At 36.1% G+C, this 22,196-nt stretch overlaps 1 protein-coding gene across 4 annotated transcripts in view; it reads right to left on the bottom strand.

Annotated features, from left to right (window-relative positions):
* Nucleotides 1-11,957, bottom strand: part of LOC149804774 (calcium-independent protein kinase C-like) — a 105,899-nt gene extending 93,942 nt beyond the window's left edge. For all 4 annotated transcript variants that reach the window (XR_016416619.1, XR_016416618.1, XR_016416620.1 and 1 more), the window contains exons 1-2: nt 11,468-11,957; nt 11,106-11,169 (exon numbers count right to left, since the gene is read on the bottom strand). Coding sequence is in view for 1 of the 4 variants with exons in the window: in XM_089944363.1 (XP_089800489.1) it covers nt 11,106-11,169; nt 11,468-11,800 (397 nt within the window). In the remaining 3 variants the exon portion in view is untranslated. The remainder of the gene's footprint in view (nt 1-11,105; nt 11,170-11,467) is intronic.
* Nucleotides 11,958-22,196: the final 10,239 nt, after the last annotated feature.

Below are 22,196 nucleotides of genomic sequence, written 5' to 3'. Positions count from 1 at the left end.
TTGATATGACTTGGTCGGGGGTTCAAACCCGTGATTTCCCCCAACCGAAGTGGATGCTCTAACCACAAGGCCACCAGAGCAATCATTATAGAAGTGGTAAAGTTCAAATACAAATGTCAGTGATGCAGGAACTATCTGTGCCAATATAGTTATTGTTAAGCAGGAATTTTCTATTAATTCTTTTCTTTTGACAGTAAGATCACTCAGAAAAATCAGAAGTTGGTCAAAACTGGTGAAGTGTGCATGACACAACATTACACATTAGGTCTATTTACTTTTTAAAATTCTTTTCAAGGAGCACTACTGCATAAATTTTCAACATTTTGCCTTTGTGAGTGAATTTCTGTTAGTTTCAAAATATCAAAAAATGATGAAATGAGCCCTATGTTTGATCAAAAAAGGCTTAAAAATCACGTTTAAAGACAGTCAAACTTTGTAGTTAGTGCTTTCTTTGTCTAAAAATTGACCTTATCAACACATAATATCACATGAAAAATCAAACTGATAATCCAAGGTACAAACAGTGCTAGTGGATGTTTACCGGTATGCTTTCACATTAACTTATGTGATAATAAAAGACTTTCGACTGCTGTCAACTATGGGATGAGTTTAAAAACATAGTAATGTATTCTCCTTGAACAAAAGCAGTTTTGGAGCAGTGGAGAAGCAAGTAAATGACAATCCTTTCACATTTGAGTTGTACAAAGCAAATCATATGGCAGTATGGTGGAGTAAAATTGTATCCACCAACGAAGTAAACAATGTGAACAGACGATGAAGGCCATGGAAATTAAATCTGTCATGGCTTTTATGATTGCAAAAGGGGAACTAGTCTTTACAGAGTTTAAGCCTCTGTTGGAATTGCAAAGGCAAAATAGGCTGTAGATACGCAGCAATTATTGTAATCACATGTGCAGGAATGATAGAGCGCATCAATGACCGCATCAGAGAGATATTAGCAACTTATCTGAGAGAAAGCCTGTATTAGAGTCTAATAATAGATTCAGGGACAGATTCAGAAGTAAAAGACAATGAAGCCATGAATGTCAGGTTCATATATCACAAAAATGAAGAACTATTGGTACTTGTTGAATCTGAGCATGCCCATGCTGAAGGTCTTATTAAGGTAATAAATAAAGCCCAAGCCTTATCGGACCTCCTACCATACAAGACCATCTTACTCTTTTATGTGCAGATGGGGCATCAGGAAATTTTGGCAACAGGTGCAGTGCAAAAGATGTTGAGCAAAAACATTCCACGGTTGATTTCAATATGGTGCCTGACCCAAAGTTCGCAATTTACTGTCATGGACATGCTGAAAAAGTGTCAGCAAGGATGTTTAGTTGTGGAAAAGAAGCTCAGCTGCACCTGATATATAAGACTTGTCACTTTAGTCCTAAAAGAAGGCAAGAGTTGAAGGCATTTTGAGAGGGTTGCAGATTTCTGTAAGGAATCCCACTAAAGGATGCAAAACAGTTCCTGCATTTTGAAGAGCGTTAGCAATCATTCAAATAATCATCTCAAAATAAGATTACAGATTCAGGTCAGTATGCAGTTGTCATGCAGAATAGGAAGCATTTGGTTAGAACATCAGATAACAGTGACATTAGTGACAGAACAAAAAATTCAGTATAACAAATGAAGCAGTTTGAATGTCTGGCACTTTTTCATTTTCTTCTGGACTTGCTGAGAATTGTTACAAGTCTAAGCCTTACTTGCCAAAGTAAAAAAACAATCTTACCAACAGCAGTCAATGATATTAAATTAAGTTTAAGTGAAATTCAAGCACTTTCTGATAGAGAAAAGGTTGAAGGACACCTAATGAAGTTTCTTCACAAGATGGCAACCCAGAGAGATGAACAAGAAATAAGATTTCAATGGGTACATTTGAAGAGACAAGATGACCTTGTGCTGAGTGGACTTGACATGGAGAGTGTGCCTCTCACCCTTAGATCATCTATGAGGAAACCTGTGAAAAGTGTTGTGCACGGAATGTATGAGAGGTATCATGCTTTAATCTTTGATGAATATATAGATTATGGTACAAGCAAGGCTGTTGCGACTTTGCAGATCTCTAATCTAGATAAATGTCTTGAAAACCATGTTGATCTTGTAGACTGAGAATGACGAATTATAATACCTAGCTGAATAGTTTATACAAGTTTTGGAGAGATATGGTTGCAATGCTGACAACATACTACAACAGTGGGGACTACTAAAGACATTAGTCAAAAATGAACTTGCTGGCAAGTCCTTCAGTGCCATATGGTCGATCATGCTGACAAGTCCTTCAGTGCCTTATGGTCAATCATGCTGACAAGTCCTTCAGTGCTTTATGGTCAATCATGCTGACAAGTCCTTCAGTGCCTTATGGTCAATCATGCTGACAAGTCCTTCAGTGCCTTATGGTCAATCATGCTGACAAGTCCTTCAGTGCCTTATGGTCAATCATGCTGACAAGTCCTTCAGTGCTTTATGGTCAATCATGCTGACAAGTCCTTCAGTGCCTTATGGTCAATCATGCTGACAAGTCCTTCAGTGCTTTATGGTCAATCATGCTGACAAGTCCTTCAGTGCCTTATGGTCAATCATGCTGACAAGTCCTTCAGTGCTTTATGGTCAATCATGCTGACAAGTCCTTCAGTGCCTTATGGTCAATCATGCTGACAAGTCCTTCAGTGCTTTATGGTCAATCATGCTGACAAGTCCTTCAGTGCCTTATGGTCAATCATGCTGACAAGTCCTTCAGTGCCTTATGGTCAATCATGCTGACAAGTCCTTCAGTGCCTTATGGTCAATCATGCTGACAAGTCCTTCAGTGCCTTATGGTCAATCATGCTGACAAGTCCTTCAGTGCCTTATGGTCAATCATGCTGACAAGTCCTTCAGTGCTTTATGGTCAATCATGCTGACAAGTCCTTCAGTGCCTTATGGTCAATCATGCTGACAAAGGAACGTTACAGATATGATTTCAACAACATTCCACAGTTGGTCAGAATTCCTCCTGTCATACCAGTATCCATTGCACAGAGTGAAAGAATAATTTCAGCAGTCACAGGTTAAGTCAGATGTCAGAAACTGTCTTAATCCCACCAAAGTTAAAAATCTTACCAACTGAAGATACCAAAAAATTTAAAGCTGAACCTTACATAGAGAGATGGTCTTCTCAACCAAATCAACTTGAGATGCCATAAGAAGTGATATAAACTCAGCTGACACTTAAATATATTGAATAAGTTTGCAGTGGTGAAGGTAGTTGTGAAGATAATCATTCAAATGCTTATAAAGTTTCATATTTTGTTCTTGCCAACCAGCTTTATCCATAATTCGCAACCAAATGTTTGCAAATGGCAACTTTATTTTTAAGTTAGTAACAATTCTGCGACGAATACATTATACCTATTTGGAGCCCTGCTAAACCGAAGACGTCAGAAAATATTTCTACAAGTATATGATTACTTTTTACAAGAATGTCTCTAACTTACAAATCAACAATGTATTTTAAGTGTCTATGCCAATTCCCACCATCTTTCACATAATGCATGCCACTGCACTATATTTAGATAGCACATGTCAATAAAACAGCTGAATAGTAGTAATTTAATTGAGGTCATGTTGTTGTTGTTGGGTTTTAATACCATTTTTCAGCATAAGATAGGCTATACATGGCGGCCAGTTTCAATGGTGCAGGAAGAACCCCGTAAAACCCCGGAAAGAACCACCGGCCTACAAGAAGCTACTGGCAAGCTTTCTCACATATCCACATTGGCCAAACCTGAGACTTGAATCCACGCAGACAAAGGTGAGATGGCAGTGATCCATAACAGTGAGCTCTTCAGACCACTCAGCCACTTGAGACCCCTGGTTATTTTGTTATAACTTCCCAATTCTTTTAGCAATCTTTCCTTTCATATATACCCTTGTGTAGTTCTCTAGAAATGAAGGTTTCAAAGAAATAGATTACTCTGTCCAAAAGCTTGTTGAAAATTGTGGATATACTTCAAATTCTTCTTTGAAAAAGTTTACATCATTTTTTTTATCTGAAAAGTAATTGCAACCTGATAGGGATATCGGATGGCCATCATGGTTTGAATGAAAATTCAAAAGCCACCCCCTCCATTAAATTGTCAGTCACTTAAAGAATCATGTTTTCATTAGGATTAAAATTCACACTCTGAACATAATATATACATATTCTGGTCCCTTTTTGTATTATTAAGAATGGAAGTCATATAGTGGATAAATGTATGGTGTTAAGTGATGATAGGAACACGTGCAGTGGCATTTTAAACACAATGCAGCCAGAGGAAAGCAAACTGTTTAATTATTGGTTGAGTGAAATTAAGTAAAACTTCTGCTCTTTTATTTATATCTTTAAACACAATACACAACACTATTACCTATTACAAAGTACATGGTAACACTTATAGCAAAAAAAAAACAAAATCATTAGAGTGGCAATAAAAATATTCTCTTTTTTTCCTCTGGAAAAATTACATGTTGTACTCGGACACAATTACTATCAACCATCAGCACATCTGGAAGTTACTCCTGGATTTGAAAATCATGGGTAAATTAACTGTTGATATACGAAATGCAAGTGGGACCTCTGGCACTTAATCTCTGACTTTTATTTGGTATGTTGTGCCCCTTCCAGATAGCAAAATAATGTGTTACTCGCAGTGCACATTCTTGATTCAACTTTTGGTATGTTTAAAGATGGCAAACTAAATACAAGTACCGATGACTTTTAAAAAAAACTGATGACAAGAAACACTTGCAGATAAAAAATTACTTTATTTATTGAAACTGGAATAAAAAAAGTGATATTTAAGGTTAGGAAGTTTTCTGATAATAAAAATGTGTTATGAAGTCCAAAGCAGATGGTAGGAAAAGCAAATTGCAAAGTAGTGGGTGACTCAATCATGAAAAATTTAAATTTACAGTTCATTTTAACAAAGGACAAACCTTGATACCAATGAATATTTGATATCTACCCTAATGCTTTTGAAAAAAAAATCAAAGATTATTTTTCTCTTCTGACCCAAAATTATGCATATATGTGCACTCTATCCCCACATTACAGACACCAGTGAGAAATAGTCTAGTGGGGACCTGAAACATTGTACTGGTGCAATGATATTTTGGCCTGGTACTCTATGAAACATTGTACTGGTGCAATGATATTTTGGCCTGGTACTCTATGAAACATTGTACTGGTGCAATGATATTTTGGCCTGGTACTCTAAGAAACATTGTACTGGTGCAATGATATTTTGGCCTGGTACTCTAAGAAACATTGTACTGGTGCCATGATATTTTGGCCTGGTACTCTAAGAAACATTGTACTGGTGCCATGATATTTTGGCCTGGTACTCTAAGAAACATCAACAAGCTGTTGACTGATTAACTGACTGTTGTAATCTGGACAATTTAAAGACCAATGGGGGGGGGGATGTTTTATGAGGGTGTTATATGTAATACAGTGTGGTCATGACTTTCAAGTCTTCTAATCACAATCAGCTGACCTTTGGTGGAGTTGAATTAAAAAAAAGACAGAAAAAAATATGAATTCAGCAGAAATACTTGTGTGGGTAATTTTAATATGTTGCATCATTTAATTATCATTTCGTTGTTCAAGAATATTTACGGGCAGTTGATATATGTTATAGTTCAACATAGTATTTCTTCCAATGCAGTGGCATGCTAAAATAAAACACTAGTTAATTAATATGAAATTCAGGGTTACATGTTGAACATGTAAACTTTCTCCTCATGATAAACTTAGAGTGGAGGGGTAGTGGAGAGCAGTCAGCATCCTTCAAATCTGGCTATTGCAAAACCAAAAAGTGAGCTTCCTTACAGGCTGAGAATGCTTGTTTTGTCACTGCCATATTGTAATGATACAAAGAAGACATTCTCCATTTGTTGAAAAATTAAGTGATTCAATAGGTAACCTGGACCAGAAAACTACTGACTGCCTGTTAAGTGTGAAACTTAATAATGACAAATAATGTCCTTATCGGTCACCAGTCAGTACATGATACATGTACTGTAAAGGAAACTCTAAACGTTTTTGGATTTTCTATAAATAAAACATTTATGCTGTGAACCACAAGATATACACCTCTTCCCTTTTCACTGAATACACTGGCTCATATTAATCAAAATGGCTCAAAGAAGTACATTTTCTTGTTCATCTCAGTCTCAGATATGGCGTACCAGTGGTGATCATACCCTCAGGTTCCAAAGAAACAATGTTAGTAACAATTCTGAGGAAGAGAATAAATTTTCTAAATTTGTAAACAAATTCATAGCATCAGTTTGCTCCATGAATAAGGAGCAGTCCCAGCTCATGACTTAAAAAACAACTGACTCTTGAAATTTCAGTTTTTATTGTCAAGGGGTCAAATGACTTTTCAGTTCTGAAATCTACTGAGAACTCTGAATATACTATAAGCAGTTTATTCATAAATACTGTTCTCATACAAAATGTCCCCCTTATAAATTGTCACCACCACCCCGAGAATTTGAATGCCAAAGAGGATTTCCCCTCTGTATGAAAAAGTCCTACAGCAGTTCCTGATCAAAGCTCCATCTACAATGAAATAAAGGACAGCATCCCACCCACCACCAGTGTCCCTCCCCTCTGCCTCTCACCAGATATTTAAAAGATCTTAATAATGATGTTTTCTATTAATTCCACTTGATTCTCTATTTAATTAATGCAAGATTAACATGCATGTTCTTTTGTCTGTTTCTGTTTCCAAAAAGATGAAATTCTAAATGTCATTATTGGAAGAAAATCATTTTGTTGCAAATGTTGACTGGTAAAAAAAGTTATATCTCTTCTTTCAACAACGGCATCCCTTCTTCCCATATCATAGCTTGAGCAGTGAACACATCAATATTTTTGTCCATCTCTCTATCTGCACCTTCCTCCATCATTTTTTTCATCTACTAAGAACTACGTTTGTTTTGAAAACCTACATTTTCTTCAAATGTTAAATGTTTCATTATAATTAAAAGTTTCTCTTGAATAGATTTTTAATAATATTCAAGTGCTGATGACTTAATTATCAGCACTGGTTTGGGCTGTTTAGTGCACTTTGAATATTTTGCCTAAAACAACAGACTGGGAACAATTTAAATTTTTATTCTTCATAAAAAGACATTATATAAGGCAGTAAAACACCAATGGGACTCCTGTCATAAAATTATCTCAACATATGATTGCATGGTATTATAAGGAGTCACCCAAGAACCCATCTTAGTATACAGAAGAGAAAGGTCAGTATCTGAAAATGGCAATCGTTAACTGCTTCGTTTTTCTTCTTTTTCTTTTACAAAAGATTATAAAACACCTAGATGTCTCTCCAAATGAATAATCGGCACATAGAAAGATTTAGTTTACATAATTTTCTAGCATTTTTGTTTTTCTTTAGGTAAATATTTTTTAATTTAGGTCATTTAAATTTGTGTGCCTTTGTGACATCCATGAAAGGACTACTCCATTCTATTTGACATCTTTGGAACAACTCATTACTTCAATAAAATAAATGTATGATGGGTGAATTTGTTCCCTATTTTCTGTTCTTCTTACTGATGAGTCTCCACCTGCAGTTAGTGGATGTCCACCAGCACAAGGCTAGTTCATCTTGATGTGTCGGATATTGCTCTATAGGAAGGACTAGTAAATAAATTTCCCAGTGTACTAGTCCTTCGCCAACAAAGAAATGTATGTTACATTCTCGGCCTGTAAACCATTCCCATGTTTCTTTTACAAAATAAATATGATGTTAAATCCACTTACACTATCATTCCATGAACCGAGGACAGTGGCATACATCGCTGCTATCTGATATGCTGTTATCAGACTGTTTTAATTGTACCAATTGTGCATGACAACCCTCTTATTTTTGCCTAGAAGAATTTAATTGTTATGAAATCCTCCTTGAGCTGATATCAGTGTTATATAAGCTCAAAACTGGTCTTCAAGCAGGAGGTGGGTTGGCAAAAGTAAAGATTGTGATTTGTGATTTTGATTTTTAACGTAGCTTTAACAATTTTTCAGTCATATCGCTACGATGTCTGCAATGTGGCAGTTTATAGTGATGTCTAGCACTGGGGCATCATGCCGCAGACATGTAGCATGATGTCCCACCCAGTCACATTATCCTGACACCAGGCCGATCAGTCCTAACACTAACCTCTTAATGCTGAACGCCAAGCGAGGCAGCTGTTAGTACCATTTTTTAAGTCTCTGGTATGACTCGGCCGGGGATCGAACCCACGACCTCCCGCATCCGAGGCGGACGCTCTAACCACTAGGCCACTGGAGCGGTAAAAGTAAAGATTGAAGATCATGGAAATTAGATGTCATGCTCAACTATTTCCAGATTAATTGTGAGCCAAATTGTCATGGAAAATAAACTCATTTACCAATTACTATTGATTCTATTTTCCAGCTTAAAGAAGCTAAAATACCATACACAAATAGCTGTTCAGAATGACATACAAAGACAGAAAAGCCAACTGCTTGGGAGACCAGGACAACAGAAAACTAATATTGGGCAACAACTATTTCAATGTGAAAGCCTTGCCAGGCTACCAAAAAAACATTATCCATTAATCAGCATGTTCAAAATTATAAAGGAATTTTGTATATCTGCCAGCAAGAAACATTTTATTTTTATTATCCCTCTGGCTACCTACAGCTGATAATGTCCTTATAATTCCATAGTTGAGTATGTGTTAGGTAATTGCTATTAGTGAAAGGCCACTAATCCACAGGTCTCTACTATACTCACTTATCTGATAATGACATCCATACTACCAACCCCAGGTGATGAACCCTTGGTGAAACAAGACTTGCAAATGTTTGTATTTTGTCAACACCTCAACATTTGGTACCACTTAATTCATCTTTGTCTTGAAACAATGAATACCTATGATCATATGACTTAATTCATCTTTGTCTTGAAACAATGAATACCTATGATCATATGACTTAATTCATCTTTGTCTTGAAACAATGAATACCTATGATCATACGACTTAATTCATCTTTGTCTTGAAACAATGAATACCTATGATCATATGACTTAATTCATCTTGGTCTTGAAACAATGAATACCTATGATCATATGACTTAATTCATCTTGGTCTTGAAACAATGAATACCTATGATCATGTAAATTTATTACATTTTCTTCCTGATTGATTGGCTACTCTCTCAAGAGCATATGCTATATGGCATTGGAATAATCAAACTCTTGTTGCAATATTTCATAAAAATGCAAAATGTAACATTCTGACAGCAAACTCAACTCTCATTTACAAAATTCAGAAAACTATCTGAAATGCTATTTGTATTGCTTTTATCAACTGTATCATGAATCAGTGCCAAACTTTCCTTGTGTAGTCGTACCTGGTCAGAAACTTCAAATTTATCCAAATTTGGAACTCCTCACTAATGACATAAATGTCGTGTCCATACGAACAAAAAAAAAAACATCATTTCTGCATGATTTTAAATGTGTATAATTATGCATTCTCAATACAATGAACAGCAATGACTGTTCTCTTAATGAACAATTCAGCATTAATGCAACATTTAATTAGTACACTCTCAATGCGGACATTAAAAATCTTTAAGATATCCTTTAAATTTTGCTTCAAAATTTACATTGTTAAATTTAAATTAAATGTATATTAATGAGATCCCTCTAAAGCTGATTACAAATGACATAAGCACCAGTTTTTAAGACTTGTTGACTAATTTAGGAAATACTGTATTGACACTTTTCACAGACATAACACTTATCTTACGATGACACCAAATCCTGTATGATATCATAATTTGGAGATGGGGGTAGAATGTCAAGATCATACATGAACCTTGTACATATGTTGGAAGGTTCATCCATTTACTTTATTTCACAGCAGTATCATGTTGGTTTTACCTATCACCTCTATTATCAGCAGACAATTTTGGGGGAGTGGGATATTCAGATATATAGGAACTACCCAATTAGATACTGATGATTAAAAAAAATATATTTTGTGATGTACGTTTTTGTTTAATTGTTTTTTGTTATTTAACTGGTCACTATCTCTGTAAATCCATATATATTTAATATGTTGTCAAAATATACTGTAAATACAACAAAATATATATTATTTTATTTGGATTAAAAAAATTATGGCAAAAATATTACAATATAATGAATGATTTGATATCAATAAGTGGTTGTTTTAATAAATACATATTTAAATTGATTGCACCAATTCTTACTTGATTTACAACATCAATTATAGTTTATGATGAAGATTTAAAACTGAGTTCTACTCAACAAAATCTGAATATTAATTTATAATACATACCTGTAAATGTTTTAATACAAATTATATATTCACTTTTCTACAATCACAATCATAAAAAATTAACAATATAAAAACATTTTTTTATCTACATGTATTTATGGTTAATATTATTATCTGAAATAAGTATAAACATTATTAGTCAAATTATTGATGCACTTTTCCCACTTCTGACACCAAAATATTTGGTTCTTTAACCAATGCTTATATATTTTAAATATATACTTAATAAACTAATTCACAACTGTTTATCATATTAATAAATACATAGTCATTAATTTTTAAAAACAATCAAAATAAAAAATAAACAGTGGTAAGCTCTGTCCCCAAGCATCTTTTTTTATTTCCCTGATTAATTAACATATCAATTCCAACATTTATTTTTGGGAAAGATATACACTGGTGTCCAGAATATTCCTATACTCTACTATGATCTCATTAGCATAAATATGTTATTACTAGCTAGCCCTACAGTGGAGGCTGAGGTCACATAAGCATACTGCTCACACACCAGTTACCAGTGTAAATAAACACCAGCCCAAGTACCCTTATCCCAAATTTGCACTAGTTTCCCTAATTAGATACGGCTGAGTAAGCTGTGACCATATGTATATGGTAAGTGCTGGGTGAAAGTGAAGTTATAATGTAGAGGGGGAGGAGACACAACGCTATCACTATTAGCAGAATATGCTAATCACCACACTGACTACTCTCTAACATACCGTCGGATGTGGATCCATTCAGCTCCAGTATAACGTGAACTTTGCCGTTTGGCTCTAGGTCAATCTAAAATGATAAAAAAAGAAATAATCATTCTGGTTAGAAAATGCAATTGAATCCCAACCCAAACCATAAGTAGAAATTCCTGATTATTCATATCCACAGAGCGAACGAGAAAATAAAATGTTAATGTATCAAGCGTTCTCAATGCCAGTCGCAGGCCCCGTATAACGCGACATGGCGGCCGCCGAGAGCTGATGCTGTTACTGCTGATGGGGGTGGGGGTTATAGTCAAAAAGGGCGCTTTCAGACCTAAGTTGGGCAACTTTTGGGACATTTGACTTACAAGTTATGGCACACTTACCCATATATCAGCTTGTTGTTTTAAATCTTCGAATGATATGGAACAATTTGCAACAAATTCATCCGGTGGAATAGCTGCATCATGAAACACTGTCAGGCCGATGGTTTGACCGTTATGAATTTCGGTCTGAAAGTCCTCATTCCACACGGGTTTCGATGTTTTAGGCTTCGTGGTTGTCCTTGCAACGTGAATATCATCAATATCAAATGCGATGTAAGGGTCTAGGATATTCTGAACCCCCTTCACCATTTGAAAACGGGCCGAGAAGTCGGTCGGACGTAGATCCACCGCTTCACAGATTTTAAGTTTTATGGTGCCGTTAAAATACACCATGTTAGTATTTTATGAGTCATTTGTTAAGACCAGACCCTTACATTCACATCTTGGTGGGTAATATCCAAAAGAAAAGCACAGACACACGGTAAAGATCCATTGAAAGACACTGGTGTACATTCGCTCTCTGCTGATCACGGAAGTCAGAATCATGTCAGTAATGGCTGGCAAATGCGCATGCGCTAAAAAGAATCCCATAGTTAGCTCGACCTTCAACTTGCCGATCAAAGAAAAACGACACCAATGTTCAAAATTTATGTATGTAGTAGTGTTTCACTGCACTACAACACAAGTTCGCTAATTTATAAGCATTAGAAAAATCGACTTTAGAAAATTTAATGTTTTGATTGCGCTTTTCCAGCATACAGTAATTTATCTCGTAGGGATTAATGTAAGTTTGTGAAATGTAGGGAAACGAATATAATAATAATAATAATTATAATAATAACAACAACAACAACAAAAACAACAACAAAGATCACAGCAACAACAACGAACGCGACCTTACAGTGACCGTATGGTAGCAGTGGTGGTTGCGGTGTTGCTTTTGTTGTTGGTGGTTTTTATCATGATGATGGCGAATAGAACGATGATGATGATGATTATAACTTTAACTGAGTAAGCCAGTGTATATTCGTTTTCATTTTTGTCAATATATTTATTTATTTAACCTTTTTCAAAGAAATTATAAATATCAATGCTCGGTTCCCCACTACTTATTCAGTTCGCCAGTCTATGCAAACAAAATGTCACTATATTTTGGCTATACGGTGATCCAAAGAGGTATGGTAACCATTGACGATAGACATATTGTTGTTGATGATAATGATGAGTTCAACTGGCATGAAATTTAAAAAATAACCGTTATTTATTTATTTATTTATTTATTTATTTAACTTTTGTCGCAGTAAAATAAAATCAGTGGCTTCGTTCGTCGCCACTATTTCCCGGTTTGGTTGCACCTTATCTGCAAAAGCATATTTTAATACCGTTTTATATCGATGTATAAAATTGTTTGCATGTAGGATGTAGGTGAATTTTCGCTTCGTAGCTATACTAATCGGCATTTAATGTGCTGGGTATCGCCTTTAAGCTATGCGGAAACAATTAAAAATATGTATGTGTGTGTATGGGGTTTAACGGCATGTCAGCACAATACCGATTAATGGTGCCAATTAAAAACTATGTTCTTCAATATAAATATAAAGAACCCGGGAAGAATCACCGACCCGCGGGAAGCTACTGACATACTTTCTCGCATATCCACGCTGGCCGAACCAACACTCGAACTGTCCAAGACAGAGGTGACATGTCAGTGAATCCGTAGAAAGGAGAGCGCCTTAGACCACTCGGCCAAAAAGTGCAGACGATAGAACATTAATGTCTTCAGTCCTTGACACGTATGACTTTTAGAAGTACGTGTTTATTAATTTTTGTTTGTTTATTTTTTAAGCTAGTTTATCAAGACTATACAGAATATGCATCATCACAGCATTATTCGAGGTTAGCAAGTACACTTTTTCCGATTTTTCACTAACCCAGTAGACTCCACGTGGAAAGAGGATGAGAAGGGACACGGACAACTTTACTGTATGCAGTAACAATTACTCAACTTCCTTATTGGTAAAACTCGTCTGGTTTGAAAACGATATACATTTATAAATAAAGAAAAGATAAGAAAGATGTAGAGTTTACGGTGGAAACATTTAGTTCTGACTGCACAACATAACAAATCAAACAGACGAGTAATATATTTTGTATTTGATTTTCTACCACTTTAAGCGCGTAAGCTATGATTATTTAGTCACTGATGTACATCCTTATAATGGCATATTAGCAATCTCTCTCTCTCTCTCTTTCTCTCTCTCTCTCAGATACATACATACATACGTACATACTGAGGTAAATCGTTTTCACTCGTACCAGTTTCGTAAATTGATATACGCATTAACAAACTCTTAATAAAATGTCATTCTGATTAGTTCTGAATCATATTAAGCACGTAATATGTTCTTTTCTTTATATATATATATATATATATATATATATATATATATATATATATATATATATATATATATATATATATATATATATATCAAAATTAAGCACCCATTAATGATATCCAGTTCTGGTGCATATCTAATTCCAGACAATATGGTATTTTCTGTAGAATCTAATTAAATATGACATTTGTCTATAACAATTGACCTAAAATTGAACGATACTCTTTTCACAAAATTTCATCCAAAAATAAATGAAGCAGAATCTCTTGTACTTCATTAAATAATAGTGATTCATAGATTTTCATTGTAAACAATTTACTATAGAGAATTCTGTGGAGAACATTGTATTGAAACGTCTTAAGTCCTGTATCCTCAAAAGTCGGGAAGGAAAAATATTAATTCCCAATTTTCGTGCGAGTAATTCTGAATTAAAACAGGAGTTCCATTTAGTTTCCATTTGAAGTGGACGTCTTTTGTTTTTCATCATATTTAAACATCAATTGAGTTTGCAATTTTGTCCTGCTTTTACGATGAGTTGCATGTTCGTGTATCTGTAATTCTAATTTCTTAGTATTTCTATTAGCATTTTTCCAACTTCTTAGTACTGTGTCAAAAAACTACACGCAGTTCTACGTAGGTAGTATTGATATTAAATATCGGTGTGAATTCGTTGTATGCATAGAACGTGCATCTTTTTTTATTATGTCACTCATAAATAATATAGACTTTTCACACCATTTCTTCAGAAAGAATGTATTATCGTGTATCATTATATGTTTATTGCACAAAATTGGCATTGATAACATTTATTCGGGGTGGGGGTGGGGTGAGATGGTATACTAATTCCAATCACGCCCCAAAAAAACACATCTTTCCAAAAACTGTTAAACTTTTGCAAAATTATGAGGATTCCTTCTTTTAAAAACTTAAAGATTGTTCCCTCCAAATTCTCCAAGTGTGCGTATATGAAGTTTACTTTAATTTTCATTGTCCACGTGATCTTAAGTGCATGACAAAAAGATTGAATATGTGGCATCGTTTGCCCACAGTTCTGATAGGCATTGACTATAAAATGTTACTTTTAATTTTGTTGCCTTTTCGACTCCAAAAGAAGTTATAGAAGACTGTTTTGAATTTCCTTTGGAAGGGCAGGAAGTACTATAAAAAAAAAACAGTGAACAAGCATAGTCAAAGATAAAGATTTAATTTCTGCGATTTGTCCACTATGGACAGATTTCTATAAAAATAAAAATAATAACAGTGATCAAGCAATTTTTTTTAGTTGATTCTAATTTCTCTCTATAATTTACTACAGTAGTATTACTTTAGCGCAAAGTAAAATTTAATTCCAAGATGTGTAAAATGAACAGAGTGATTCCATGTAATATATTTTGTTGTTCTTAATTCTTCAGCAAAACCACTTTTTGGCACCAAGCCATATGTACCGGGCCTTGTCAAAGTTCACTCCCAAGTCAGGAGAAGCGATCTAGAATGTTTAAAACAGTGCTGAGCGCAGTGTCATAGTCAGCTAATAATCATCAGCATGTTGACTTATTAAATATTCAGAGTTGTTTATATTTATACCATTTATATTTGGATTGTTTGTTATTGTTTTATAAGGTAAGATAAGATAAGAAGATAAGAATTCTTTATTCCAGACTACAAAGTCCATACCTCTAAATTAAAATATAATTATAAAGTTAAAACATTGTAAACATAAACGAACACACACACACACACACACACACACACATATATATATTATTTAGAGCAGCACGTAATAACTCAAGAGTTATTATGAATAATCATGTAATATGTTAGGCATCCTTAATATTTAACCCCATCAGAAAATGTTCTGTTTTGGTCATGACTGGTTATCAGAAATCCACTGTAGTATCAAATTTTTGGTGTATGACCCCCTCCCCCCCATTTTTTTGTTGTTGTTTTTTGTTTTTTGTTGGGTTTTTTTGGCAGTGTTTTCATGTTCTTTTTAGCTCTCATTCTTTGTTGTGCGTTTTTGATCTCTTTAATGAAAGGTGTCTTTGTATTTCCAAGATTTTAATTAAAAGACTAATCTTTGAAATTCTCTGCGTACATGTTGACTCTGGGTTCGTACTTTTTACCGATTGAATTTAAGGTCTTAAGAATGAAAATGGCAAGTAATTTGCAATGTACAACTGCTTCAAAACGATAATCTCTGTGGTTTGCTTTGTTGTTGTTGTTGTTGTTGTTTTTTTTGTTTTTTTTTTCTTTTTTCTTTTTTTTTTCCGGTACTACGACCTGTGAAGGTTCTTTAGTGTCGAAGTGCCCCGACACACCATCTTAATCCACTTAGCCGGTCATTCTTGTAACATCTCGATTGATAACTTTCCCTTGATTGCAATGATTAATAGGCAGCGCCACATCGGCGGTGCACTATGGGGAAACGAAGACGAAGACTTTGTGCTTGCGTGCGCCTGACATGGATGCTATTATTCCGCCGATAAAACACTCTGTTCAAGAGAATGACTTGGATTTGTATTTGGTCATTGGCGTGTTCTTTTTTGCCGACATCTCATTACCCGTCTTCTCCTGCCTTACTACCATCACCGCCAGAAATATGACGACTTAAAAAAGAAACAGGAAAGAGCTGATTACCACTTTATAGCACACACACCCCCAAAAAAAAAATTAAAAAAAAAAAATAGTAGAACAACAGATTTTTCATAAAAACAAGAAGAGGACAAGAACGCAACAAGCGATAAAAACAAAGAAGACTGAACAGAATAGATGGAGTAAAAACAAAACTGTCAGTCTGTTGAAGGGTATTCTGGTGATGCGAAAACATCCGAGAGGAATGTATGATGCCTCTTTTGCGAAACCCAAGAGAAAGAGACCGTAACAATATATAAAAAAAAAAAAACTACATTATAAATGATCGATGCCTTCCACTACAGAAAATACGACCGAGACACCAACAGCGGCACCAACCATCACAGCAGCAGTGGGAATAGGATGTGAAAAAGGTGCAAGATAGTTGAAATATATCTTTGTTTTAACCCAAAATACCTTTACATGGACACCCATATCTCTCAGAAAAGATATGCTATTCATTATTGCCCCCCCCAAAAAAAAAAAAATCAATAAAAAAGGAACAAATCACTCCACAAAATACGTGTTTGCATGTGTATATAATTTCCCAAACCCCCAGTAAATAAAAAGCAACATATAAAGAAATTTACAAAAACAAAAAACAAACACATACGATTTGGTATTTTCTGTTGAATGAGAGTCACGCTGAAATTTCACTCAAAACGCAAAAGTCCATTTGTTCTTCTTGGGACTATCTTGCTTTGAATTTCTTCGGTTGAATGGTTCTTATGCTGCGTCTTCTTCTTCTGGAATGTCAATTTTATGTTTTACTTTCTTTTTCAGTGTCTTAGAGCGAGTGGGTTCTTCCGCCTCTGAAAGCTCACCATATATCTCGTCTGTTACTTTCGTTGGACATTCTGGACGCTGTGAAGACTAGTGTCCTTTTTCTTAACAAACATACCATATATTGACTTCTGTCTCCAAATTTGATCTCTCCTTTCTTAGTGCTTTCTTTCTTTGACGCTCTGTACATTCTGGAGCCGTACGTACTTTATCTTGAAAGGCATATCTTCACTTTGATCTCGAGATGAGTAGCCTGCATAGGTATTGTTTTATATGTATTTCCGAACCACTCTCTGTGAATCTCTTCTCTGATCATAAGTGTGATGTTGGGTTGCTTTTCAATCAAAAACTGAATCATTCACCGTACTGAAACGATCACATTCCGACGAGAAGCCAAGATCAAAGTGATGGGAACGTTCTTGTCCTCATACCCTCAAAGAAGTATTGGCAGAAATTCACCACTGAGATTATGAAGAGGAAATTATTTGTCCATACCAAGTCCCATCCTCCTCCTATCTCGCCCCAAGACCGAATGAACGAAATGTATGTTCTGATTTATTTCGCCGTTGCTGTGTCATAAACCTTCGGTATCTCTTTAACCTATTGTTCTTTATTGTTACGTATATCTGTATTTTTTTTAAAACTCCTAGTATATGATTTTGTCTAATTTATAATTTTTGTGAATTGCTGTAAATCAGTGGTTTCCAAACGTTTTCGGGCCACCACTCCCTAGCTTATCCTCAGCGTCCCTACCTTAGCCCCTAAACACTATTATTCAGCATTAGCACCCCCTCGGTAATTTCATCGCCCCCAGGGGGCGGTACCACCCACTTTGGGAACCACTGCTGTAAATTATAGTAATTATCTATTGCTGGATTTCTTTCGTGTATAAGATCTATTATAAGAAATTAAAGAACATAAACTGCATAAGATCTATAAATATATGCTTACGTACGTGTTGACAGTTACTAATAATATTATTAGTAGTATATATGTTTACGAGATTCGGTCCTTTTCCCACTGGACAGATCAGTAGTATAGTGGGTCTGTTTAGCGACAATGGCAAAAAATACATTACAGATCCCCAGGGTCTGTTTAGTGACAACACTTTTCAGCACACCTTGGGGCTGTTTAGCGACAAGGGGAATTGAACATGGGGAATATTGGGGCTGTATAGCGACAAGGGAAAGTTGGGTTGTTGTAACGGTTAGCGGGTAAGTTCAGCAAGTTCATAAACTATACCAATTTTGAATATTCTTGACCAAACCTGACGAGTATCTTCTATCTCTGCTTGCCCATACTGACTGAATAAATAAACCATATGGGGTCGTCCATTAATTATGTCAACAAAATGGGGAGGGGGGAGAGGATTTTCGAAGAAGTTTGACAATTGTTGACATGGGGGAGGTGGGAGTTCAAGATAAATTGACCTCAACAATGTTATTTTTTACAATAAATTTAATAAATCAAAAAATAGGAAATTAGTCGGTGCGTCGGTATGGCACACACTCGCTCGCCCGTCAACAGCCTAAACCGGTTGAACTCTTGCCAAGGAAGTCATAGTCTTGCATCATCATATTTTGTTTTTATTTAATGTAGATAGTAGACTGTAGACAGATTTTTAAAGGAAGCTGTTACTAAATTCAAAGATTGCACTGAGTCATAGACATCTAAATAGTATAGCTATCCATGTACTTCTATTAAATAGCATCTATGTTATATGTATAGATTATATATATATATATATATATATATATATATATATATATATATATATATATATATATATATATATATATATATATATATATATATATATGTATGTATTGAAGTCCATGAGCTATCCCTCCAAGGATGGATAACTGAGCCTAGGAAACTTGAGAGCTTGACTAACAAGCACACAACATCTTCAGCCAGATGCAGTAACCTTAATGCCTTACAAATATTGTACACTTTGATAACATATTCTTGTTCATTTCAGGCAAATGCCCCCCCCCCCCCCATTTGCATGTGCTGTAAAATTGCTGTAGCCTATATACGAAAATTAATGAATCAGCCACTATGCCCATTATAACAATTGAGGAACATTTGGCTTCCCCATGGGAAGATGATAGAAGCTAGAATTTAAACTCTCGATTTTTTCATCAATTCAAAGTGTTATAGTCAATTTGAAATCTGTTAAACAAGTAAAACAAAATGCATTAAAATTTATTTGTAGACCTTTTAATTTCCATAATTCTATTTTTAGCGTAAAAGCCAGCCGTATAAAATATTGTTAGTGTGTAGGGAGGGGGGTAAAATTTTATTAGGGGGGTCACTGAAAGTTTGACAGTTGTTGCCAAGGGGGAGGGGGTAAAAAATTGCCTGCAAATTGTTGACATAATTAATGTACGTCCCCTATGCCTTGACTCATATTCAGGAGAAGAAAATCCCAAGGACGGAAAATCACATTCAAACCCATTGTAACTCAAACAGGAAGGCTGAACTGTCCAGCAATGAAAGTCTCCACGGGACCCGGAAGATTCCCTTGTCACTATAAATTTTGCCCGCCACCCGCCAACCGCCCTGTCCACCGATGAAAGTCCTTACGGGACCCAGAAGATTCCCGTGTCACTATAAACTTACCCGCCAATCGCATTGTCTAGAAATGAAAGTCCCTACGGGACCCGGAATTTTTTTAGGTAAAGAGAATAAACATTTTTTCGAGGCATATGAGTGGCCCTGAAAAGGGCCTTTTGGTTTTCTTCTTCTTGTTCTTTTATTTTCTTCTTTTTCTCCACCAACTTCTTATTCTTTCTCCTACTTCCTTAACGAACCCTAAATATACTATCCACACACGGGACGAGGAGAAAAAAAAAAACAACAAAAAACACAGATATACTATCCACGCACGGGAAGGAGACCCCCCCCACACACACACACACAACCCCACAAATATACTCTACACACAAGATATGTAGAAAAAATCTTCAATCCACACACGGGAAGACGAGAAAAACAAAACCAAATATACTATCCATACACGGCAAGAGGAGACCCCCCCACACACACACATTACAAATATACTATCCACACACGGGAAGGAGCAAACCCCCCCCCCCCAATACTATCCACACACGGGAAGTAGCACACAAAAAACAACACCAAATATACTATCTTCACACGAGAAGAGGAGGAAAATAAACCACAATATCTACTATCCACACAAACGTACTCGAACGCATACAAACACCGAAATCTACTATCCACACAACGTACGCGCACTCATACAAACGCACACTCTACTATCCACACAAACATACGCGAGCACATAGAAACACACACACACACACACACACACACACACGCAATCGCATTAGTAAAGGAGTGAGTGTTTATAGTCACACTACTCCATACTCACTCAAATTGGCAATTTGAATATTCTCTTTTCTAAAGATTTTGTTTGCCCTGAGAAGGGCTATTTTTTAAAACTTTAAATGCACATGGCTAATGCTGATATTTCTCAGGCCTAACCCACACATGCAACGTCTAATACAGTCCTGCTCCCAATTTACACTTGTTCTTGGGAGCGTAAAAGCGGGTTGAGTGGCCTCATCATTCCAGTCTTCATTTTGTGGGATAGTGAAGACTTCCCTTTCTTTTCTATTTTGCAGTGGGGGATGACGAGGTATCCTTATCTCTGGCACTGTTATTGGTGGGTATAGCTGACTTAGTTGTGGTTGTGGTGCTGATTGTCGTGCTGGTTGTAGTGGTGGAGGCGTCCTCACCTCAGGCTTGACATCACACAGAGGTCTAGGCATGAGGTGAGGCAGGATCCTTTCTTCCCTCTCTTTTTTCTTTTTCCTCTCCTCCTCTTCTAGTCTCGCACTTTCTGCAACTTCCTCCATAGCCAGCTCGTCCAGGAGGTGCCTGGCATAGTCCAGGTGCATTTGTAGTTCCAAGAGTTTTGTGATTTTGTCATTTTCACAGTTGATTAATGAAAGATGGGTAGCCAGACTGACAAGAGCTCCCCATTATAATGTCAAGCACGGACGTAATGGAAAACATTCCTTGATACCAAAACGCTTCAAAAATGATTTGCTTTCTGGTTTAAGTGTCGATGCGAAGATCGGCCACTTTGTTTCTCTCAAAAGAGCATTTGGTCTGATGTGGAATGTGAATGATGCCTTGCAATAACTGACGTGCTGTCACCGTAAACCATCGTAAGACTTCTTTGGGATTGGCTTCTAAGACACGAGCACGTTTTTGTGGATTGTTTTTCGCGACTGATGCCGTACAAGGCACGAATCGATTTGACGAGAAGATGAGACTGAAGACACGTTATGTTGACGAGGTGTGAGAAAGTCCCAAAATGTCCGAGGTTTTTATAAGTTTTTTGTTGTTGTTGTTAAATCGACGACGCTGACCCGTACACGGTAGGCTCACCGTCTTGGTACCAGTGGTAAACAGATGCGTACGAAATCGCAAATAATCTGGGATGGTGGGTTTTAAATCCACGAGTAAATAGGCGTGAGGGTTTGAGTGGCATCGTCGTATGCATGAGTCAGCCAAGGCGTTCCTAAATGTTTGGCTAACACTTGCACTTGCGATTTATCTCTAGGGCTTTTAAACAAGACCACGTAATGAGCATTGAGAATGATGGTGCGATGGGCTTTACTTTGTTGAAACAAATTTTGAGTGATGCAAATGGCACTGGCATTACGATGATGACCTTTGCACGTAAACCAGTTTAATTTCTTCTTCGTCTTCTCCTAACATGTCGTCGAAGATGACCACATGGGTTTGCTGGGGTCAGACACGATTCCGTCGTCTTCGCCAGGAATGCTTTCCACAAACACGATGCTGCCTTGACTTTCTCGCCAGAGACTGTACGCCAGTTACCACTCTTTGTAACACCTTACGATTCGTTGAGGTGGACGATCGATCAAATGATGTTTATGTTCGAGGAAACGTTTGCCAAATTCGGTTTTGCCTGA

This window comes from Sinohyriopsis cumingii, chromosome 2, assembly GCF_028554795.1.
Source record: "Sinohyriopsis cumingii isolate HCF-2022 chromosome 2, ASM2855479v2, whole genome shotgun sequence".
Lineage (NCBI taxonomy): Eukaryota > Metazoa > Mollusca > Bivalvia > Unionida > Unionidae > Sinohyriopsis > Sinohyriopsis cumingii.
The sequence above is the reverse complement of the archived record's forward strand: the minus strand, read 5'-3'. Positions and strand labels throughout refer to the sequence as shown.